This window comes from Danio rerio, chromosome 6 (genome assembly GCF_052040795.2).
Source record: "Danio rerio strain M-AB ecotype USA chromosome 6, GRCz13ab, whole genome shotgun sequence".
Lineage (NCBI taxonomy): Eukaryota > Metazoa > Chordata > Actinopteri > Cypriniformes > Danionidae > Danio > Danio rerio.
The window spans coordinates 39,939,106-39,956,167 of record NC_141026.1 but is presented as its reverse complement, the minus strand read 5'-3'; the positions used below and the strand labels follow the sequence as shown (position 1 = coordinate 39,956,167).

General features: G+C 34.5%; 2 protein-coding genes across 4 annotated transcripts in view; both read right to left on the bottom strand.

The window, feature by feature from the left end:
* Positions 1-17,062, bottom strand: part of LOC147836428 (uncharacterized) — a 719,152-nt gene that overhangs the window by 284,774 nt on the left and 417,316 nt on the right. The gene's annotated exons all lie outside the window — the stretch shown is intronic.
* Positions 1-17,062, bottom strand: part of herc2 (HECT and RLD domain containing E3 ubiquitin protein ligase 2) — a 97,513-nt gene that overhangs the window by 74,362 nt on the left and 6,089 nt on the right. For all 3 annotated transcript variants that reach the window (XM_087257609.1, XM_087257610.1, XM_087257611.1), the window contains exons 5-9: positions 8,124-8,346; positions 7,817-7,917; positions 3,713-3,854; positions 3,306-3,416; positions 2,909-3,080 (exon numbers count right to left, since the gene is read on the bottom strand). In XM_087257609.1, the coding sequence (XP_087113735.1) occupies positions 2,909-3,080; positions 3,306-3,416; positions 3,713-3,854; positions 7,817-7,917; positions 8,124-8,346 (749 nt within the window). The remainder of the gene's footprint in view (positions 1-2,908; positions 3,081-3,305; positions 3,417-3,712; positions 3,855-7,816; positions 7,918-8,123; positions 8,347-17,062) is intronic.

Genomic DNA, 17,062 nt, shown 5'->3' with positions numbered 1-17,062 from the left:
GATAGCATTCATACTCTGTTTGAGGTTCAGAGTGATAGCATTTTCATTAAAAGAGGAATCAGTATTGAAGCTTACTAAATCCATTTACAATTACTGATTTTTTGATCTAACAGAATAATACACAATCTAACTATGAAGTTTTATTTTTCTTTATTTTGTACTTCTTTTGCATCACAAGTAGTTTTTCAGTTCTGTAACTGATCAGAATAAAAAAATTTTAAAAAAAGAAAGAACTGGAACTCTTTGTTGTACCATACCCATATCGTACAGTGACCCAAAAAAAAAGAGGTAGGTTCTGAACCGTGACCTATGTCAGAGTATATACAGTTATCAGAGAGTGAAATTCAATAGCTTTTAAAACATGTTTTAAGACTCTTTCCATACATTTTAAGACCTTATAACCACTTTAGGTTTCAACCGGAAACACTGGCAAGATTTTAACTTGCAGTATATTTACTTAATATTAATGTAAGAAAATAATCCAAAATCAAAACATTATTCATAAACTGAATACGAATCTATTAAAACTAATTCAGCAGGTTGGCTCCTATAGAACTGCAGAAATAATGATGTTTCCTTGATTACTGCAGTAAACAAAGCAGCATGATGTCAAATCTAGTGGGATTTGATTGATTTCAAAAACTATACAACATCCTGTTATTTGCAGATTTAATTTCGGCAAACTTTATCATATAACCGTACATTGCCTAATCAAAAATGATATCACATTTAATACCTTGCAAAATAGCATTTAAGACTTTATCCTTTTCAAGAGTCTTACATTTCTCTACATTGATTTATCAGCTTTTAATACTTTTAAAGACCCCACAGACACCCTGTATGTAGGGCTGGGCGATTTTTCCGTTTTTTTCAATTAATTCGAATTTACGTTTTAAGACGATTTAATTTTGAATGAAATCGAGAAATCGAGATTTTTAAAAATATATATATTTAATACATTATAATGGCGCCAATGCACTTTGGTTCACTCTCTGTATGAAGCAGGAAGCACACCAGAAGCACCTCTCGGCGACGCGCCGCACAGCACAGCACCACGCCATGGATTTTAGAATTCTAAACAGGTTTTTATACACACCGGCGCCACCCAGCCATGATTCACGAAGCAGTTCATGTTTCAGCCGGCTCACAGAGCGCCATCTGATTAGTTTCATGTAAAATATCAAGTGAATGTGCACGTTCGTGTGTAAAAGTTTAAACTTTCATGTCCGCGCGGTGTCGCAGTGCTTCTGGTGTGCGACCCGCTTGACTGCCTGTTAAAGTGTGAAGTCATGTAGGATTTTACTTGTTGCACGTCTGTGTGGATTGTCAAGACATATTCCCTCATCAAGTCGATAAACTCGATCTCAACATGTATGAAGGACGTAAAAGCCTGCCATGTGAAAAACCGTGCTGGTCTTTTGGTTTGAACACGAGCAGAGGTTAGGGACTGTAGCAGTGAAAATGAAAGTGCCCGCCCCATGACGTCATTTAGCGGACCTAGTTGAAAACCAGACAGATCAGCCAGCATAATACAGAGAGTGGAGCAAAGCGCATCAAATGATCGGTATTTAAAAAGGGGAAAAATAAAAATAGATTCAATATATTATTTTATATTAGACACACATCTGGTGCTTTTTTTGCTCCTGCTATACGTCCACAACTTCACACATTGGGTTAAATTAGGCTTTACAGTTTCCATGTTCAGTCCTTTTTCTTCCACTGTATCTTTTTAAGAAAAAGGCAGCAGCATTACAACCCGTCATTCAATCTAAAGACAAAGTCAAAGCCGAGCTGACAGCCAATCTTTCCTAGGCTCAGCAAAACTAGCAAAAATACCTCTGTATTCCTGCAACTGCAGTATTTACACAAATATTTCTTATTCAAATCTTCAGCAAGGCTATTTAACTCGTGAATTTGTTTTACATTTATTTTCACCTTGACCGATTTTTGTATGACATGGCCATTAAAAATACAATGTTCCTTAACTAGATGGTTTTTCAAGTTACTTATAAAGAGAATGTTACTTCAGTCATGTTGTTGTAATGTTTTGAGAAGACTAGTAACACAATAAAAAATAAAAAAAATAAAAAAATAAAAAAATCGAAATCAAAATCGTGAATCGGTCAAACTTTATAAAAAACCTAGATTGTTTTTTTTGCTAAATCGCCCAGCCCTACCTGTATGTGTTCCATTAAACCCCTACTGTTCAGATAACTTTGAACTCCAAATGCTCTAAAGGTTTGTAATCAGCATCAGTGCTCGTGTTTGACTGTCTGTTTCAGTTTATTCTGAGCTTCACGTAATCTTGAATCCAGCCCTGGAATGCTGAAATGTTTCCACAACCTGAAATAATATTTCATGGTTTCTTTCAGTCTGTTCCTAATCTATGTTAAGCTGCTTTGAAACAGTTTACATTGTAAAAGGGCTATAGAAATAAAGATGACTTGACTTAATCTAAAATGATAAAGCCAAGCATATAGTAGGTCAAGAGGGAACACAAGGAAGCCCACCATGATCACATTTGTCAAATATTTGTGTAAGATATGGATTAACAGACAAGCTTACATGAGGGAATCAACAAAGTACTGTGAACATGTTATGTAAATGCTTCTATGATTACAGCTTGTATGTGTAGCACTAGTTCCGGTACCTCTTTGTGGAATGACAATACAGATTAGCACCACTTGCATGTATGTAAAGGTACATCCTCTCAAGCAGGTGCAAAACACACGTTTTAGTTTCAGCTAGATCCATTTGTAGTGTGTACGTTATGACCCAGGTGCCACCAGATGAAGCTGACACAAAGCTTGTTTTTTGTCGACCCTCATACTTGAACGTTAGCTTAGTGTGTTCCGAGCTTTAAACCTGGAAGAAAGATAAAGTTCTAACTATTGTTTGGTGAGCTTACCTCAATCTCCTCTTCAGGAACAGGCTCCTCTTTACTGCTGTGGATGTTCTGGAAGCGCTGCAGGAGGGGCAGTAACGGGGCGCTGGTGCCTTGGGTGGAGCGCTCATTATCCATCTCTCTAGTTCCACTGTCCCAGAGCCTCAGAAGCAGCAGAACTGCAGACAGCAGCTGACTACAGTACAAAAACATGAACAAGCAGTTTAGAGACTGGATTTATGAATGAAAATGCTTCAGTCTTGAAAAAAAAAAAATATATATATATATATAATAAATAAATAAAAAAAGTTTTTTTTTTTAATGGTACACGCAAGGTTTAAAATAAAAATTTAGGAGTGAAAATGGCTTTTGGTCACAGTCAATATTTCTTGGAAAATTCATGTAAGAGCATGCTGAATACCTGAGAGTTCCTCGTTGCACTGCGAGCTCCAGCAGGATGGCAAGGGCCAAGTGCTGATCCTGCAAGGGAATGTTACTGGGTGCTTTTCCACTGGCACTTCCATGGATGTCACTAAAAAACAAAATATAGAAAAATAAGCTTAAAAATGTCAGCAATCATTCAAATTGTGTTTCTCTTATTAAGTGATGGCATAACAGGAATTAATTTCTTAACTATAAATATTTTAAATATATTAAAATAAAGCTGTTTTTAATTGTAACATTAATTAAACATTTTTCCACTTCATTTTGTAATCAAATAAATAAACATTGATGAGTAAAAAATATTTTTAGACTTCTTTAAACTTTGAGAATTTATGCAAAATCATAATATGTATGCTTTGAGAATAGTGTAAATGACAAGACAACCTTAGAAATTTAGTAGCCCTCTCAACCACCTCCAGCCAAACAGGAGATACAGTGCCCTCATCAAACAGAGTAGCTTCTGGAAGAGCCCGCAGAGCATCCAGAGACTCCTGCAGTAACTCACTGCACAGGTCTGCATCATCTCCTGACAGGGCACAAACAAGCAGGCAGTCTGCACTGTCAAACGCTGAGATTTTTTTAATTCATCCCACTCAAAGCACTGTCTGACAGTCACTTTATTCATGTCTTCAGCTTGTTTCTTTAACACATGATCCTGAGCCATGCACTTGACTGCATATATGGTTTAAAATTGTTTGGAGTTAAAAGTCTGGACACATTTCTGCTTCTTTTTCTTAGACCTATTATTCATGTGACAGGTAGAACCATTCATTATCCACTTTTTGTCTTGTGAATCATCTCCTGAAATAGTTTTTTGAAAATATGAAATTGTGCATAAATGAGGAACGGTAGAGAGTGTACATTTTGATATAGAGATAAAGGCAAAATTATTAGGATATGGTATTTTCCACCATATACAGTTGAAGTCAGAATTATTAGCCTGCCTTTGAATTTCTTCTTTTTATAAATATATATTATTAAAACTATTATGTTTAGAAATGTGTTGAAAGAAAATCTTCTTTCCGTTAAAGAGAAATTGGGGGGGGGGGGGAAATAAACAGGGGGCTAATTATTCTGACTTAAACTGTACCTTTTATATGGTTAGTGCATTACTGCTGTTTAACAACTTGACTAGCTTAATTAGGTTAAATACACGTCAGATTAGTTAGGCAAGTCATTGAACAACAGTGGTTTGTTCTAATCATGAAAAAAATCTTAAGGGGTTTAATAATATTGACCTTAAAAATTATTTTGAAAATGTTTTTATTCCACGCAAACTAAATAACATAGTCTGGACTTTCTCCAGATGAAAAAAACATAATAGGAAATACTGTGAAAATGTACTTGCTCTGTTAAACACTACTTGGAAAATAGTTGACAGGAAGGCAACTAATATTTCCTTCATCTGTACATCCATTATTAAATATTCATTAGTTATCTATGATAAACTCCATACAATTAGACAATGTTATACAGTTAAAAATATATTACATTTCCAAGCAAGTTAAATAGGCTAAAGTTTGGTGTTAATGTCGAAATACATTCATAAATAAAATTTATAATCATAGTATATTAACAGCGAATATAAACAAAATTACAGTAAAATTTCTGCCTTAATGTTATAACTAACATGTGAGAAAAAATCTTGGTAAAATGTTTCATTCTAATTCAGTATGACAGAAATATTTATGTACAAATTACACTAGATACTTATAAAGATCTTTACATTTTAAAATTAATGAAAGAGTAATTATACTAAATGTGATTATATTTTAAATATAACAACAATTCTTGAGTTGCAAATATTTCAAATAATGAGTAGAATGTTTGGGCAGCACTATGAGCTTTAATTCTTTCAATTTGTGATGAAATGACTCTTGTTCTAACTATGCCAGTTTCCACTTTTTGGTACATAAAATGTAATTATTATAAACTGAATTCAATATTAGTGGGTGTCATTAAGAAAACGCATATCTGTCATTATTTTTTCTCATACAAATCTTCAGTTGATTCTTTTCTTTTTAATTTCAACTTAAATGGACTCAATCCTAAAGATAGGATTACCTTTAAAATTATTGGCAAAATACAGCAATCCTCAAAACAGTAAAACTGAAGACGAACATATATTACACTCGAAATCTCTAAGTGTAAATACTGTAAAGCAGACCTTCTAATAACGCAACATCCACCTCTTAAGTACCATCACCTCCAATCTCCATTTCCTACCAAAAACAGGAAAACCTGGACACTATAAACTTTATCACAGGATAAACATTCACCCTTCCTCTCACACATCTGCCTCCTCCCTTTCCTATCCCCTTCTTTTCTCTCCTATCCTTACGACTGATCACAATGCAGCTCAAATCCAGCTCTCAGCCATTCAAAGGAATGTGCATATGGCTCAGGTTTCAGGTCGGCTTTATTTCCCGGGCCAGAGCCTGCATCCACCCATTCCCTGCGGACACTGTGCTGCACCGCTTTCAACATCTAAACCAATCACCAACTAGTTTGAAATCTTCCGCCCAGACATGAGAATTCAGCTGCAAGGAGAACTTTCTTGCTCACATCTGCTCTTAAAGAGACAGTTCACCCAAAACTGAAACTTCTTTCATCAATTGTTCACTCTTAATTCATAACAAACCAGTTTGAGTTTCTATTTCCTGTTGAACACAGAAGAAAATATCTTGATGAACATTGCAAACTGGTAACCATTGACTTTTTTCCTACTATAGAAGTCGATGGTTACTGTTTTCTAACATTCTTCAAAATATCTTTGATGTTTTATTTTCATTAAAAGTTTAGAAACATTTGAGGGTCAGTAAATAGTGAGTAAACATACATTTTTGGGTGAACTATACCTGACAAACAAAGACTAATGAACAGCTGAACGCAAAAACAATACGCTTCACATGTTCAGTGTTGTAAATGCAGGTTTAATTGAAAGATTTGACCAAAACTCATTAGAAGTGACTTACTGATTAGGTCAGAAACAGCAAAAGATGTTCTGATACACTTTTTTCTCTTCACTATACCGAATCCAATACCTGAGCTCAGGGTATCGGCCGAGTACTGAACCAATACTTAAGAGTGTACTTGCCCGATCCAAACCATGCCCGGGCACCTATCCTGGTTTGTTTGGCAAGTGTGAGTGCTCTAAATAGGGCCCAGGCATGGTTCAGTCGGACGGCCATGGCCCGGTTGAAAGAGGTGTGCCAAAGCGCATTCAGTTGGTCTTTGGCACGGTACGCTTGTATTGGGAGTGCAAATCACGTCTGAGATCAAAACTCAGGGTTTCTGCAGATATCATAATGTCAAATTTAAGACTTTTTAAGACCATTAAGTATTAAATTTAAGCCCTATATCACAATATCAAAAACATGCATACACATAAAGAGAAAATGCTAAATCACATAATTAATGGTAAAATAAATGTATTAAAATTGAGCAGTACTAAAGACAGGTTAGATCGGGGGTGGGCAAACTCGGTCCTGGAGGGCCGGTATCCTGCACAGTTTAGATCCTACTCTAATCAAACACACCTGCTTATAGTATCTAGTGATCTTGAAGACATGATTAGTTTGTTCAGGTGTGTTTGACTAGTGTTGGAACAAAACTCTGCAGGGACACCGGCCCTCGAGGATCAAGTTTGCCCATCCCTGGGTTAGATGCACCATTAAACTAAAAAAAAAAAAAGAACAAACAAACATCTTAAGGTTGATTTATATTTTCGCCTGGCTCCACACAGCGCACCTCATGAAACGGACGAGGCTTTTATACTTGAAGCATTCGCCATTGAGATTTCCTTTTAAATGACAAGGGGCAGTCAAAAAAAGAAACAGACAGTAAACTCAGACAGATAAACAGAGAAGCAGAAAGTTTCCAGAACTAGGTCATATCATTAATATCATTGAAGATTTTTAAACTAACTTTTTTTATTTTTGTAATTTATTATGATTATAAAGAATTTTATATCCATTCAAGATTTTATTTTTTTTTAAATAAAAAACTTGCTTTACTCATCGCTTGCTTTTGTTCATATCTCGGACAGTTCTACCTATTAAAGTTAAATATTAATGGCAACAGAACATGGTTTGCTCTACAATTATATTTTTTATTATGGCAAAAATAAAAGCAAAAAAAAAAGTAGACTTACTAAAAATACAGATGTTTTTTTTTTGTTTTTTTTTCACTCAAGAATTCACACATTACTAGCTAGTTTCTGTCCTCTACTTATAAGCTAAAAAAGGCAATAATGGTTGACAAAAAACAAAACAAAACAACCTGGAAATACAGGAAAAAGCTGTAAAGTAGCAGCATATCCTCTGCTTATGTTGAACCACTCTTTTCAAGAATTTGATTTCAGAAGGCCAGGATATCACTGAGATGATATTATAGATGTCATAACCTTTTGTGTTGTTTTACTAAAAGCTCATTTTGGGCAATGGATGCTGGGTAATGTACAAATGAACCATGTCGGAAAGGGCTTACCTGATCTCCAGGCTCGGCGGAGAAATGCAAAGGCAAAGGAAAGAGCTGCCCTTGAGCCCACCCTGGCCAAACCTTCCACCCCTTTACTAACTGGCCGAGCGCTGAGGAAACAAACAAAAACATTTCGGTTGATTATTTTCATTCCTGGGGCTACGTTGCCAAAAGCACTGTAAATCTAAGTAGATTGTAGAACTTTTACCAGCAAAGGATTCTAGGATCGACTTTTGTAAAACTCTGACGCTTTTGAGAAATGCAGCCCAGAGCGGTTTAAAATGTAACCCGGATTAAAGAGCTGCTTTTCTCGTACCTTTTGTTGTCGACAGCAGAGAGTGGAGGACTGGGAGGGCTCTTCCACCGTACTTTGTACTTCTCCTCCATCATGCTGTGAGTGAGCGAGATGAGGTAGCGCTCCAGGATCACCAGTCTCTGGCTTAGACGCAGGGCTGAGAGTGTGCTCTTAGCCGTCTGAGAAGACAGCTTCTGTTGGTCGTCTACCAAAGCCATCAGACAGTCCCGCAGCTCGCTGGTTTCTAGACAAATAAGGGAGAGAAAAAAGAAATGTTACACATACATACATAAAGAAATGCATGAATTTGTTATAAACAATTATTGGTTGAATAAATAAATAAATAATATAAACAATATAACTGCAAATATATCCATTAAATATGGAATATTTGAAAAAGCAGATAAATAACACTAAATAAGATATATTTAATAGCTAATATATATATATATTATATATATATATATATATATATATATATATATATATATATATATATATATATATATATATATATATATATTTATATATATATATATATTTATATATTTATATATATATATATATATATATATATATATATATATATTTATATATATATATATATATATATATATTTATATATATATATATATATATATATATATATATATATATATATATATATTTATATATATATATATATTTATATATATTTATATATATATATATATATATATATATATATATATATATATATTTATATATATATATTTATATATATATATATATATATATATATATATATTTATATATATATATATATATATATATATATTTATATATATATATATATATATATATATATATATATATATATATATATTTATATATATATATATATATATATATATTTATATATATATATATATACATATATATTTATATATATATATATATATATATATATATATATATATATATATATATATATATATATATATATATATATATATATATGTGTGTGTGTGTGTGTGTATATAATATATAGCTTAAAGGGGCTAATAATTTTGACCTTAAAATGGCCATTAAAATTATATATATATATATATATATATATATATATATATATATATATATATATATATATATATATATATATATATATATATATATATATATTCAAGTGTGTAAATAAATCAATAAATTCTAAGAGTGGCTAATAATAATGCCTTCAGCTGCAACACACACACACACACACACACACACACACACACACACACACACACACACACACACACACACACACACACACACACACACACACACTAAAATAACTACAAAAATATCAAAAATATATAATTTAAGTTTATTTAAATATGGCAATTACAGCAACTGTTGTCATTTTGTATAATATAATAATATATTACTAAAAACACTATTAATAAAACAATAATAATAATAATAATAATAATAATAATTATTATTATTATTATTATTATTATATTTTGTTACATCATAAAATACAAAATAAAAATATTTACGGGCATAACTATTATTACTATTACGATTATTAGTAGGATTATTATCAGTATCACTTTGACAAATTTCATATTATATTACATAATGTACACACAATATAATGGCAAATGTACCATTGTTATAATTACATTGTAATGTCAAATATATAATACAGCATTAAAACCATAGATACAGTTGAAGTTTTTATTTTTTCCCCATTTTCTGTTAAACAAAGAGAAGATTGTATTCCCATTTCTAAACATAATAGTTTTAATAACTCTTTTCTAATAACTGGTTTATTTCATCTTAGCCATGATGACAGTGCATAATATTTGACTCAAGGTTTTCCAAGACACTTCTTTACAGCTTAAAGTGACATTTAAAGGCTTAACTCGGTTAATTAGATAACTAGGCAAGTTAGGGTAATTAGGCAAGTCATTGTATATTGATGGTTTGTTCTGTAGAGAATCGAAAAAATATATTGTTTAAAGGGGCTAAAAATGTTTCAATTAAAATATTCAAAAACTAAAAACTGCTTTTATTCTAGCCAAAATAAAACAAATAAGACTTTCTCCAGAAGAAAAAAAATATTATCAGACATACTGTGATAATCTGCTTGCTCTGTTAAACATCATTTGGGAAATATTTAAAAAAAGAAAAATTAAACGGGGGCTAATAATTCTGACTTCAACTGTATATGAGAACTCAAGAAGGCTTAAAACTTCAGCTTCTCAAACTAGAAAAAGTTCTAAACATATATTGTCATAGCACTAATTTTCCCCCACCTTTCTCTCACTAAAAACCTTTTGCTTATGTCAAACACAACCTCAAATCACAAAGTGCAAAAACGCAAGTCCATTTGGAAATGATCTAGTGCTAATGATGCTGCATAACAATGTCCACTGCAACATAAACCCTTGAAGTGCATTCCAATCTAAAGCCTTCATTATGCTGGTCTCAAACTGTCTGTCTGGCTCCAGAGGACTGTTGTTACGGATGTGCATGCATTCATCTCTACACAGCCTCTGGATAAAAGCCTCATACAGGCAGACTGGGTGAATTAAAATAGCCGATCTGAAATCCACTTAAGCCTTATGTAAGCCAAGCTGCCTAACCCCAACAGGCCCCGAAGCATTGCACTCTATACAGCAGGTTATAGTGCATGGCAGTGGGAGTACAAAGTGAAAAAATGAAAGGGTTTGAGGCATGTCATACAAAGAGAAGTAAAGAAAAAGATTGCGTATCCACGTTGCTGTTAGACATTTTCTTTTTTTTGATTGAATGTTTTTTTGCTTTAAACGGCCTCCCAAAGAAGAAAAAATGCACCAGTATTGATATAATTCAATCAAATGATTTTAGTGCAGCAGTTTGTGCTGCTATCAGTAAATGTTCACTTCTAACCCCTTTTATTGCTAGAACAATAGAGAGGTAACAGGAAATGATAGTGCTCTTTAGCTGCTAGAAATTATGGGAGAGATGCTCCAGGTCAAAACTCAGTTTAACATTCACTGGATATAAAAACGACTCTAAAAAAAAAAAGATGTTTGTATAAGATGCATTACAGATTCGTGATATCAATGTAATTTAACTTGTGAAATAAGGGCAGAATTAGCCAGATTTTCCTGTTCTGTATATTTGTCTATTTAATTCATTCATTCGGCTAAGTCTCTATTTCAGAGGTCGCCACAGAGGAACGTTTTACACAGCGGATGCCCTTCCAGCCACAACCCAGTACTGGGAAACACTCATTCACACACATACACTATGGTCAATATAGTTTATTCATTTCGCCAAACTACACATCTTTGGACCATAGGGGAAATTGGAGCACCTTGAGGAAACCCACGTGAACATGGGAAGAACTTGCAAACTCCACACAGAAATACCAACTGGCCCAGCTGGGACTTGAACCTGCAACATTCTTGCTGTGAGGCGACAGTGCTAACCATTGAGCCACTGTACCACCCTTGTCTATTTCAAAGAGAAAAAAAAAAGCTTGATTTTTTCCTGCATGGTTTTCTTTGAAGTACCTTATCAAAAACCAAGACAAAAAAATGACAAATCTGAGTTCAAGGTCTATTTTAATGTTGAATTAATTCATTTTACGCATGTAAATCATGAACATTCACAGAGACAGTATTTATTTGCATTTAGTCACTTTTTATGTAATGACTAATAATAAAACTAATAGAATAATCCTATACTGATTGAGTGGTTATGTACATCAGGGGTTCTCAAATTTATCTTAGGGCTCTTTGATTTCGGAGATGCAGAATGTGGAGATCAAAAAACAGGAATTTACTACGCACTGAATGTTTAAAAAAAAGCCAGCTGAAACGTTTCTGCTCTGACAGTCACAAGTATTTAATTTAGAATTTTTCAAACCAAAAACTCTGGATGCACTTGTCTGTAAACAGAAACCAAAACTGCTTTGTACTAATTAGTTATCATTTTATAATTAATATAATTTTGCAAGACTTTTTATTTACTTCTACTCAAGTTACACTAATAAAAACATGAATACATTCAAATAATCAAATCTTTGTGGCATTTTACAGCGTTGCCATGACAGCACAGTACTGCTATTGCAAGCAGCAGAAACAAGTATACTACATTAAAGAAATGTCCCGTCGCCGTGTTATTTAAATTGACTTTTAGGGTTCATCTATAGGTAACGGTACATGAGCGGAAAAGCCAAAGAGCAGAATATGAAGTTGATTTGAACTTTAACCGCGGCATGCACAAGCTTGTTCATGATTCGCAGTTCTTGCGTTTTGGTGGCCACAGCAATAAACCACCTTTGTGTGGCGCAAAAACTAAAACTTTAAAAGCTGCGTTACACTGCAAAGTGAATTCTAAGCTGGAAGGCGAGTGAAACTAGCGTACAAGTGAGAGTAGCCTTTTTCGGGCATATGTCATATTTCTCTTTTGGCAGAAACCTGAAAAAGCCATTTTCGGCTAACAATTTGGTTTATCTGTCTATACAAAGAGAGAAATGTCAAAATAAAAGCTCAGTAAAAATGTATAAACCAAATAAAGTACTACTGTGTATGTATTTTTGCAAAAGGTACTATGAATTAAATATTCATGATTTAATTATTAAGGTTCAATAAATTAAAATACATGACAACATACATTTAATTCAACCATTAAAAAGAAACACCCAAAAAACATTTTTAATACAACAGTAATACAAGTAATAGTGACTCACTAACTAACTCACTCATTAACAAATTTATTCATTCATTTTCTTTTCAGCTCAGTCCCTATATTTAAACAGTGGAATGAACCGGCAACTTATCCAGCATATGTTACTATGCAGCGGATGCCCTTCAAGCCGCAACCCAGTACTGGGAAATACCCAAACACTCTTGCATTCACACACACTCATACACTACGCCCAATTTAGCTTATTTAATTCACCTACAGTATACCACATGTCTTTGGACTGTGGGGGAAACTGGTGCAACCGGAGGAAACCCACGTCAACACAGGGAGAACATGCAAACTCCACACAGAAATGCCAACCGACTCAGCCGAGGATCGAACCAGCAACCTTCTTGCTGTGAGGGGACAGTGCTACCCACAATGCCAGTGTGTTGCCCTAACAAATTTATTATATGCACCAAAGTTGCCATAAACTAACAATATTGATGATTACCAAACATATTTGTTTTTTATGTAATAGTTAATAGGTGTTAAAAAAGCAATAGTGTTTAACAATGTGATAAAACTTGTAATTGTAGGGTGGATTTCACAATTATGGTATTTTTGAACATTATATGTGACTGTAATTGGGTGGGAAATGTCATTAATCACATGGTTTACTATCATGTGATGTTGATGGAAAGCCACATTGGCCCCCCATGAAAATGTTCTTATCATCACCCAGCAGAAAGCTGCTCCACCTAAACCTGTCTGTAAACACACAGGGCCTACAACTACACATAGGGTAAAAATAACCTTGCAGACAGTATGTACAGTCACCCGAGCCCCAAACACCTCACACGCCAAGGGGAACCAGAAAACACACACACACACACACACACCAGACTGACACCCATGGAGGGTAAGACACACTGTTGAAGGGAGTAGGTCACCTGCGTGGTGACAGGGCTGAATAACTAGGCCACATTTAGATGTGGCAAATCCATCTGCTATCCTACACTACAGTGCTGCGCTGATGAGAAACACGGCCGATGGAAACTGCTCAAGAGTTTGCGCTTGGATGTCATGTGCTGATGAGGGTGAAAAGTGTGTGAACTTGTATGATTAGATGCAGGATGTCACAGGTTGGAGATGAAAACTTAAACCTGTGATGCAATGAAAGTGGTTCTCTCTATTACGGTCTACTCTTGAGTGCAATGCATTACTGAAGAATATACATGCATGTTCATTATTAATAATAGCTTAATTTTAATAAATAGCTATTAATCTCCATCCACTGCAGCTTAACAAATTTATTAAAACACCAACAAGCATATTGTACTACTAGAGCTGCCATAATCATACAGTATTAGCAACTACCATTTGATGCAATGTTTAATCCACCAGTATGTGTAAGCTCTTTGGTCAGAATGAGTTTGTTTGTCAATCAATTCAATTCAGTCAGTATTTTTTTTATATTGTTAAGAAATTTTCAAATAGTACAAACAACCAAGACAAAGACGATCAGACAAACAAACAAACCCCAAGCGCTGCTAATTAAATAAAACGTACAAATGTATCTGTTTAACACAAAACATAAATTAAAACAAAATTTGACCCCTTATTCAAGATTTAAGATAAGTATTTTGTGTTTCAAGAATGTGTCTGTAAAGTTTCAGCTCACAACACCCATCAGATTATTTATTATATCTTTCAGAAAATTGGAATTTTCTGCTCTGAACACTATGTAGCTGTTTTTGTTGCCTGTCATTTTTTATTCTAGCTCTCCCCACCCTCAATTCCCACATGCCTGTCAGAGTGTGCCTAAATCTCTGGCTGCATGCGTCAGATAAACAGCACAGTGACCGACATGAAGGAAGCAGATCTCACGTAAAGTTTGTGAGAAATATGCGTTTAACTTTGCACAGCAGATGTGACAGGATGCACGTTAATAGCCACTGGTGAATGGATATGCCTTATGTTAATGTACAAAATAAGCCTGATTTAACGTCCACAAAAAAGGACGGAAGCGTCTTCTTTTAGAATTGTACTGAAACACGGCTGTGGTGTAAAGAAGGTAAAATGCGCTGTTTTAAAAACGTTTTAAACTTGTAAAACTCATTCTTGATCACATTTGATGATGACTGATGATCACAGCGGGCTGAACAGATCTTTTAATTCCAGTCGCTTTGCGCATGTCCTTTCTTGTTGATATGATTATACGCGTCACTACGGAGACATCTTAATGCTCGGCTGTCAATCAATTCAGTGGGCGGGGAAACCACACTACTACGTCTCGTTGTGGTCTGCCTTAAAATAGGAGAGATTTAGATTCTGTTATAACATCAGGAAATTTAAAAAAAAAGACACTTATTGTCTGTGGACACTACACTACACACAGTTGTGTCCAAACAGCTTACAAAGATGATTTTCATCGAAGGTGCCCATTAAAATAAATAAAAAATCTAGGTTTGTGTAGGAAGGATTGAAGAGGTTCCCAAAGTCTACTGAATTTGTCCTGTTTGTGGCTGAAGTTATAAGTCAAAGCAGTATATTCAATGCAAAAATAGAATTATTGTTGTTATTCATGAATTTTAGAATGAACCATTTTACAAGGCAGAAGTAATACAATAAAAGTGAGTCATTGTATTATTTTTCATTTATATGCCCAATACAGTTGTTTTCTTGCTGTCCAAGTTAATGGTTGAATGTTACATCTGATTGATTTCTGAGAATGTGTCAACTCAAATTTGCTTATAAAAATTGGATTTCAAAATTCATAAGTGATTCAAGTCGTTATTTTTTGTTGCCCAAAAATAAGTGTGTTCAGCAATAAAACAACACAAAAGGTGAACAAATAATGACTGAATTTTTATTGTTGTGTGAACAGGAACTATCCCTTAAATTTTAGAAGACTTTCTAAAATTTCGCCATGCATAAGCAATAGTAATAGTGATGCTTGTTTCAGTATGAACTCCTAGTGTAAAACTAATTTCCCATTGTGAGAAGAATAATAAAGAATAAATCTATATTAGTCTATAAACCGCATGCAATGACGACTATGCACTATAGATACTCCAACTGATCTATATTACGTGTTAGAGTACACAAGTACTTGAATACTTGGAAGAGACGCATGTGATCAAAAACGAATGGTGAATTCAATCAATTCTAACAACAATCATTAACAAGCATGTTGTTAAAGGGGTGGTCCACTACAATATCATATTTTAAACTTTAGTTCATCTGTTTGTGACCATAAATCACTGAATGTAAAATGCTCAAAGTTCAATGGAAAGGGAGACCTTGGCTTTTACAGAGTTAGCTTAGCAAAGCCTATAATGAACAAACTTTGGGTACTACAAAAAAATACATCCGTGCCAGTGAGATCACAATGGTATTTTTACCGTGCACACACACTGCACATCTAAGGGGCGTGGCCAGAGGCGCTGTAATGTTACAGCAGAGAAAGCTAAAATACTGTCCAAACGCTGCTATTTCCACAGAGCTTGTTCTGTTTCTGTATTTGGGCTTCCAAAGGACACGACACAAAGACAGAAGTGCTTACAGTTCAATATTAATTATTCATTAATTTTCTTGTCCCTTTATTAATCCGGGGTCGCCACAGCGGAATGAACCGCCAACTTATCCAGCAAGTTTTTACATAGCGGATGCCCTTCCAGCCGCAACCCACACCCACAACACACACACACACACACACACACACACACACACACACACACTACGGACAATTTAGCCTACCCAATTCACCTGTACCACATGTCTTTGGACTGTGGGGGAAACCAGAGCACCCGGAGGAAACCCACGCGAACGCAGGGAGAACATGCAAACTCCACACAGAAACGCCAACTGAGCCGAGGATCGAACCAGCGGCCTTATTGCTGTGAGGCGACAGCACTACCTACTGCACCACTGCTTCGCCCCAATATGAATTATGTTCCAGAGAATTATAAAATATATAGCAAGCATATGACAGCACAGCTTCCAGAATCTCTCTCAGTTCAGTGCTGGATTCGGTTAAAATCTCCTCAAAGAAGGTGCAGCTCCAACAAGCAAAAGCTGTGGATTGTGAGTCAAAACCTGTAAGTGTTTTTATTTGTTAAGATTGATTATGACACCGTTAACAATTTAGCTACAAATTCATATTGAGCAGTCAAACCGCTGTAAACACACACAATCTTCACCAGTGCGTCGGTCTCTCTATAAGCAGCTTTTCTGTGCTTTCTACATCTCAGATTATGAACTCGCAAAAGATACGTGAACGATTCACATTACTTACACATGCATTTTCC